General features: G+C 44.4%; 1 protein-coding gene across 4 annotated transcripts in view; it reads left to right on the top strand.

The window, feature by feature from the left end:
- The first annotated feature begins 2,189 nt into the window (after window positions 1-2,189).
- Window positions 2,190-8,327, top strand: part of LOC103358653 (serine/threonine-protein kinase BRSK2-like) — a 23,997-nt gene continuing 17,859 nt past the window's right edge. For all 4 annotated transcript variants that reach the window (XM_008283704.1, XM_008283703.1, XM_008283702.1 and 1 more), the window contains exons 1-4: window positions 2,190-2,661; window positions 3,022-3,116; window positions 7,627-7,712; window positions 7,889-8,029. In XM_008283704.1, the coding sequence (XP_008281926.1) occupies window positions 2,574-2,661; window positions 3,022-3,116; window positions 7,627-7,712; window positions 7,889-8,029 (410 nt within the window). In that variant the 5' untranslated portion in view covers window positions 2,190-2,573. The remainder of the gene's footprint in view (window positions 2,662-3,021; window positions 3,117-7,626; window positions 7,713-7,888; window positions 8,030-8,327) is intronic.

Raw genomic sequence — 8,327 nt, 5'->3', positions numbered from 1 at the left:
CAGTCGTGTTTAAAACTTAAAAGACAGCTTCGTTAAAACCAACTCTTATCATAGGAAAGCAAAATTAATTTAGTCCATCCGTAGAAAACATATTCAGTTTTTTGGAAACCTTCCATATGCAAAACATATTTTTTCAAAAACAGCAGTGGGCCTTACATTGAACCTTGAGGAACTCCCCTAATGTAAATGATTTTTTTCATGCTGGGCATGAAGCTTAAGTGCTCAAAATACTGGAAAGTTTGATGGCAAACAAGCAAACTGCATCTGTAAATAAAGACAACGTGCTGTGATTGAAAGCTGCAAGACGATTGAGGTAATCTTAAGCGAGGCGTTAAAGCTCCTCTCTGGTCTGTGGTTTAACTCCTAATCCCTTCCTGCCTTAAAATGGCTTAGATGTTAAGTCCACACTGTTGCTCTCTTCCACCTCCTGCTGCAGCTCGAGCACACCAGCTCACCTTTGACTCTGCAAGAACACTACTTTTCTACAAAGGCAAGTTGTAATATTGGAGCAATTCAGCCGCACATGTTGAACTGGAAACTGATTCTGAAGAAAAATAATGAGACAGAGAGTCCCAAAATGCAAATTAACGGGTTTGGTTCTTTGGGTTTGTTACGTATGAAACCCCAGAAGTGTGAATCTGTGTTTTTGAGACCGTCCCTGCAGCTTGAAGGTGGTGTAGAGGGCTTATTAAGGCATGTGAAAGACAACATGTGGACATCTTACCAAAATAAAAGCCTGAAAAGAGGATTTTTAAAAATGATAATTCTTCTGAGAATTTTTTAAAATAGGTGGAAAAAAGTTCTAATAATCAGTCCATTTATTTTGCCATCCTCCAGCCTATTCACCTGATCTCCTCCTCCTCCTCCTCCTTTGATTGTATCAGTGATTCTGACTGGACCATGTGGCGCTCGGCATTCTTGGCATCCTCATATTTATTTATTTTCTTTCAACGCTTGCAGCCAATCAGATCCAGTAATGTGGAACTTTGCTGTAGTAAAAAAAAAAAAGGAAGGGTGGTGGAGGGGGGGAGGCAGGAGAGAGGGAGAGAGGTGTAGCAGTGATGGGGAGGGGTGGGGCGGGAACAGCGGAACCCGGATGCTGATGCTGACCGATGAGGAGAAGGAAACTCGACAGAAGCAGGAGGAGGAGGTGGAGAAGAGAGAGAGACAGAAAGAAACGGGGGATATTACGGGCAGCAAGGAGGACATCCCGGCACCGATGAACACTCCTGAGGAACTTCTGACAACCTGAAAGATCATTTACCCCGACGTTCCTTCTTTTTTTCTTCTTCTTCTTGTTATTTGTGCGCGCCGGCTCAAGGGGAGGAGATGCGGTGATATCATGCGCACAGCCGGCCGGGGAGAGAGAAAGGGAGACAGAGAGCGAGAGAGGGGAGGAGGAGGAGGAGGAAGAGGAGGAGGAGAGGCGGCTGCCACCACCACCAGGCCAGCTGAGGATGCTTGTTGTTTCTAGAAACCATCAGCGCTGATCCCGCTCCGTGCGCAACGAGCCCCGCAGCTTGTCCCGACCGAGGGGCGCGTTTCGGCTGTCTGGCCCGGTCTGGCCCGGTCTGCCCCGAGGCTGTTTGATGCTCTCTCTTCCCTCACCTCACCTCCTCCACCACCACCACCACCACCACCTCCTCTTCTCTTCCTCTATTTCCTGATGCAGGGCCGGGGAGGGGGTGAGCCAAAGTGTGCACCGGATATTGGAAAACCCATTCTTCTTGCTGATGCTGTTGTGATAATAGATGATTATCTGGACAACGCCGCATCTGCACGGGGAGGCACATCCTGACCGAACGAGGCCCGACTTGACAAGAAAAAAGAAAAAGCAGAAGAAGAAGAAGAAGAAAAAAAGACAAGAAGTGGTAGGGGGGAGAAGAGATGTATGAGCTCGGGAGGATTATGAAAACATTTTTTGGACGGCGGCAGCAGCAGCAGCAGCGAGGACGGGGGTCCCTGATATCGATCTGAGAATGGATTCAATCAGGACTTAGGATATTTGAGACTGTGCTCTTACAGAAATCAATCTGTGGCAAATGTAGCCTTCCTGTCCGGGTCTGGATGAGATCTTTCTTCACTGCTCCACTTCTTTGAGCCAGCTGCATAAGCTAATACAGGATCAATCAGCTTTAAACTACTGTTATTTATAGCAGGGGGGGTTGATGTTGTGGACATCTCCCAGAAACTGGCACCGGTGAAACCTCACACATCCTTTTTTTCTTTTTTTTCCCTCTTCTCTACCTTCCCTGTGAATGATGCTGCTTTCTGAGCTGTGGTAAAAAATAAAAAAAATAATAAAAAACTGGAGGAGACTTTTTCAATCCTCGGCCTTACAGAGTGGAAACTGGGCCGGTTCTCACTCCCAGCACGGACCTGAGCGCATGACAAACAAGTGCATGGGAGTAGCCTGCAGGGCCCGGCTTCAGATCACGACCAGTCCTCCTCTCCTCTCCTCTCCTTTTAGCCGCCTGTGATGTGCGTTCCGGCATTACGCACGGACCAGGACCGAGCGCAATCTTGATCTGCCTTATAATCAGGAGTAGAATTTCACCTCTGGGGGGAAAAGGATGAGCAGCAAGGAGCTGACGGTGGGCCAGTCCAGCCAGTATGTGGGCCCTTACCGGCTGGAGAAGACCCTGGGGAAGGGGCAGACAGGTAGGGACCCCCCCTCCTCTGCTAAGCCTTCCAGTAAGGGCGTCTTCAAGGCCCCCAATGTGAAATCACTTTTCTATGATATCCACAGCTTATGCTTTAATCCTTGTTCATTCTCTTCTTATCTTCTGTGGTTTTACTCCCCTTACATCCTTCTTAAAGGATTTTTTTTTGTCATATTTGGAGCCCCTTAGATGCACATTTTTGTGGAGCTGAGTTTGTGACAGTGTCAGTGCAGCTTATTTTTGAATTATTTATGACATTCCTTCCTTCCTGTTTTCACACTGCATTGTGATTGGTGATATTCAAACACTTTCTCCCTCCTCCCTCGGTGTGTCTCTCTGTCTCTCTCTCCATCATCAGGCCTGGTGAAGTTGGGTGTCCACTGCATAACGGGGCAGAAGGTGGCCATCAAGATCGTCAACAGGGAGAAACTCTCCGAGTCAGTTCTAATGAAGGTGCAGTATTGATCCGGCCACCTTCCTTTCCCCATCTACATGCTGCACCTGCTGCGCCCTGCAGCCGCCGAGGCTTTCGTCGTGGCTGCAGAAATAGCAAGTCTTTATTTTTGTCAAGAAAAAAAAAAAAGCCCGTCGGTGTGTTGTAACTTGGAGCCGCTGAGTGTGTGGGCACAGCTTCTGTATGGCGAACAATAGGGATGATTTCATTCTGCTAATTAAGCCCTGTGATGAAAGCCACTGCAGCTGAAACACACTGGACTGAAATGAAATTTAAATAGCATGTTGGCGTTTCTTAATGTGGCTCGCTCGCAGCCTTGTGCAAGTCTGTCTTGTTTTAAATACAGCAGGTTGCACAAGGAACACTTTGAGGGCAGTGTTGTATGTTTTAGCGCTTCACGGCTGACTTTAACAACCTCACAAAGGCGTAGAGAGGCTTACAAGAGACTTGTGCAGGGTCTGGCCACATTTTTCTGTGTGTTTATGACTAAATTAAAGGAGATGTGTCTTTCTAGAGCCAAGTGACAGATATAAGCTACAAACATGAGGGGTAAAAGAAGCCAGGATTCACCCCCTGCACATGGCCCTGACCCTTAATGCCTTTAATCCCGTGTTTGTACAGTGTTGCTCATTGCGTTGGAAAGTTGCCCATTGCCTACTCTGTGTGCTGACAGTCCGTAACCGCATTGCCGGGCTGCTATCTGTTAGCTTTAGCGTGACATTAACTGCAAGAGATTGAAGTAGCTTCTTGATGTTCACACTTGTGACGCGGCCTTGGCTTTGTAGTTTCCTGCTGCAGCGTGAGACCAAAGTTTTCTACCAAAGTTTCTTTCTTGCTTCCTGCAGATCATCTCAATCCTTCGCTGTTCATTCCAACTTGTGCAATGAATAGCCTGAATTCGGCTCCACAAAGGATTCAGTCCAAACTTTTCGTCCCGTTTTAGATTGTGTTTCCGCACAAAAGCCTATTTAAATGTCAGTGAATGTGATTACCAATCCCCCCCCCACCCCAATGTGGAGAGAAAAATCAATAGGGTGCCTCATTCTGTGCCATGTGTGAGTCTGTTTAATAGGTCATGCTATGGACAGCTGCTGGTGCTGAAATGAGAGACGACACACTTTGTAAATAAGGTGATGATTCATTCTGGGTATTTTTGAATCCATCGTAACACAATACACGCGTTTAGGTTGAAGCTAGTATCGGTAAATCCACAATCATGCAAAACATTTATGCAGAAAAGTTCAACCAAAGCAGCCGATTCTGTCGACGAAAATACAAAGTCAGGATTTCATTAACCCGCTTTAACTTTGGGGGAAAAAAACCCAGCTGATGTGTTTTACTTTGACAGTTTAGGCCTTTTGTCCCTGGGCTTGTGCTCCTCATGGGCAGTAAGGTGGAGGAGAAATGCTTCAGTGTGGGAATTAGGGACGAGCAATTTGGGGGGAAAAATTGCAAAGTTCAGCTTTAATACTCTCTGAGCAATAGATTTAAAACTTGATGAAGCATTACCGCGTGGAAAGCATCACAGAGGTGAATTTGTATCATCACCGTCAGGACAGTTTAACCCGCTTAGCCGTGAAACCTACACGGACCAATGGGCAGCATGAACAACCGCGGAAAGTTTAAATTAAAATAAATTAAATGGCAGCATTTTTCTCACGCCTTGTGTATTTTGAAATGTGATTTTAATTTTCAAATGTGTTAATTGTTCAGCCCTAACGGCAATGTGAGGATTGGAAACTTTATTTTTATTTTAAGTTAAGCAAAAGTATTTAGTTCAAATACTCCTAATTCACCCGTATAACATATCTAGCTAAAACAAGTCAACAAAAAATAGAATAGGAGATGATAAAACAGCATCTGTTCAGTCGCAAAGCAAAAAAAACTTGCATTTGTTGTGGTTTTTTTGCATTCACTGATCTTTAGCACAGAATAATTAAAAACAGGCATCATTCAGAGAAAAAACTGCTCTAAATGTTGACAATTTCACTAATTTCTTGCTCCATATGAGACATTTAAATCCATTTTTCACTCTTTTTGCTTTGTTTTTGGTCTTTCCTGAACCCAGATTATCCCCTTCTTCGGCCACTTGAGGCTAGCTGCTAGCTTTGTTTGCTACTTGGTGCTAAACAGAGACTTTAACATTTAGCGTATAACAGTTTTTGTCTGTTTTATGTTCCTCGTTGGAAAGGTATTGCACAGTGGGGTTATTAGATCATTTTCATGGAAAACAACTGGCTCCTGCTGCTGCTGGAGTCCCAGCTGACACGAGCGCTAACAACAGTTTTTATCTGGTAAACAAAAGCTGCTAGCCAAAAGATGCTATAAACTGCTAGCTTCAGCGTTGGCAGTTTGCTGGTGGAACTGAGTCAGGCTTGTTGGCCGCCTTTTCAGCTCTGCCCACAAATTTTCTACAGGACTGAGATCAGAGCTTTGTGATGGAAACTCCAAAACATTGACTTTGTTGTCCTGAAGCCTCTTTCTAACTAATCTGGTGCTATGCTGAGGGTCATTGTCCACCTGAAGACCCATTTGTGCCCAAGCTTCAACTTCCTGGCTGATGTCTTGAGATGTGGCTTCAATATTTCCATGTAATGTTCTTTCCTGGATCTATTTAGTGAAGTGTACCAAAACACCCGGACAGCATGATGCTGCCACCCCCGTGCTTCACAGTTGGGATGGTGTTCTCAGGCTTCAAGCTTCCTCCTTTTTCCTCCAGATGTACCGATGGTCATTAAGGCCAAACGGTTCAGGTTTAGTTTCATCAGACCACAGGACATGTCTCTAAACATTAAGCTCTTTGTCCCTGTGTGCATTTGCAAACTGTAATCTGGCTTTTTTTATGAGGCTTATGGAGTAATGTCTTCTTCCTCTCTGAGGAACCTTCCAGCTCATGTCGGTACAGGACTGGTCTCACTGTGGATAATGACTCTCTGACCAGCTTCAGCAGCATCTTCACAAGGTCTTTAGCTTTTATTCTGAGGTTGATTCGCTCATTTCGCACCAAAACACTTCATCTCTGGGAACCCGTCTCCTTCCTGATGATGGCTGGACATTCCCATGGTGTTTATACTTGATATAATAGTTTGAACAGATGAACGTGGAACCTTCAGCCATCTGGACATTGTACCCAAGGATGAACCAGACTTGTGGAGGTCCACAATTCTCTTGCTGATATCTTGGCTGATTTCTTTCCCATGTTGTCACATAAGGGAGCAGTGTGTTTGAGGTGTGCCTCCAATTAACTCAAATGTTGTCAATGAACCAATCAGAAGCTTCCAAAGCCATGACATCATCATCTGGGCTTTCCCAAATAGTTTGAAGGCGTCTTAGTGGATGCAAACTGCTGGCTTTGAAGAAAGAAAGACAAACATTCTCTCTCTCATTAGTCTAGTGTTTAGCAAATAGAAATAACTTTGGTAATCCTAACTGACCTAAAACAGGAAACGTTTAGACACATTTAATGTCAGACAGCGAGAAAAAAAGGTTTTTATACAGTGTATGTGAGCTTCTGCTTTATCACATATACTTTAAAACACCCCTTTTCATAGTAAATACCTACATACAGAGGTGTCGTTAGGTGCTTTGGGGGCTGCTCACATAAAAGTCTGGATTTTAACCTGATAATTGAACCGCTTTCTAGTTATTTTAGAGCGAAATGAATATAAAGTGCCAGATGCCGCTCTGGGCAAAGTAAGGTCATCTCACTTCTTGCTCGCTAGGCTTAGCCCATATTTCACTTTAATATCAGCGTGCGTGCAGGCCGGTGAGAGCAGCGGCTCTCCAACTGTGGAATTAGTCTTATTAGAAGATTTACAGCTGTAATCGTATGTAAAGGTGTGCCTTAGGGGTACTTGTTTTCATATAAGCTGCACTGGAGCTGCCAGTTTTAGTTGTCTTCTAGGTTATTGATAATGTTTAATAAGAAATGTAGTGAGCGACTCTTTAAATAGTCCAGCAGAAGAGCTGCAGTCCTACAATGCAAATGTATAATAATCAGAACCAAACTGCTTTCTGTCTACCTGTGTAGGTTTAATGAGAACTTATTCAACAGGAGATCTTTCTCCACCTCCTCTGCACCTCTTTGCCTTCATTCTTTTTGAACAATCTTCTCGCGTCTACCAGCCTTGCCTTCGTAAATCAGCCAGATAGGACACCAGCCCTGTACCTGCTGTTCTCTGCCCCGCCAGCTCATCCAACAACATGTGTCGGTGCCGTATGGAGGGAAATCAGTCTGCTGCCTGCATGACAACGGTGGCGCCGATGATTTGCCTGCGGTGCTCTCTCTCTGTTTACTACTGTTTCTAATCGTTTCTATTAATGAACAGACTGGAAAAAAAAAACAACTCTTCATACAGTGGCTGTCTGCCCTGCGTTTTACCTCTGTGTTACATCATATTTACCTTCTGCCTGACATTTCCATCTCCATCAGTTTTAACCTGCTCTTCTCTCTCTCTCTCTCTCTCTTTTAACCTTTCTCCTCCTCCCTCCTTCCCTCCGTCTGTGCAGGTGGAGAGAGAAATAGCTATTCTTAAACTAATAGAGCACCCTCATGTTCTGAAGCTGCATGATGTCTATGAGAATAACAAATACCTGTGAGTATCTCCGTGTCTTTCTGCTCTTTTGCTGACTTGAAATTTGAAAAAACTGACTCTGGATTTCCACCAGAGCAGCAACAGCCTCCACATAGAAATGCTGTGTGCAACAAAATTGAGATAAAAAAAAGAAGAAATAAAGAGCTGTGAGTGTGTGTCTGATGCTTTGGTTTCAGGTACCTGGTGTTGGAGCATGTGTCTGGAGGAGAGCTGTTTGACTACCTGGTGAAGAAGGGCCGGCTCATGCCCAAAGAGGCCCGGAAGTTCTTCAGACAAATCATCTCCGCGCTCGACTTCTGTCATAACCACTCCATATGGTCTGTGAGAAACGTTTTGATGCACCTTTTATATGTTGATATTGACGACTTTCTGTCATAAACATTCCAGTAGAAGGACTGAAAACTGTTCTTACTGAATTAGTATCAGATAAATGTACTAAAAATGAATAAAGTAAAAGTACTGATTGTGCAGATCGTTGGCTCCTGTGCCTAACAGGTTATTATAAATGACATAATTAGGCCTGAGATTGTTTTAACTGCTTTATATGCAGGTAGACAGTTTAGTCCGGTGGCTTCCAACCGATGATAAATGTGAGGTAATTAATTAGTGCGGTGA

Source organism: Stegastes partitus, unplaced genomic scaffold, assembly GCF_000690725.1.
Source record: "Stegastes partitus isolate 25-593 unplaced genomic scaffold, Stegastes_partitus-1.0.2 Scaffold324, whole genome shotgun sequence".
In the NCBI taxonomy this organism is placed as follows: domain Eukaryota; kingdom Metazoa; phylum Chordata; class Actinopteri; family Pomacentridae; genus Stegastes; species Stegastes partitus.
This window is presented reverse-complemented; position numbering and strand designations above follow the sequence as displayed.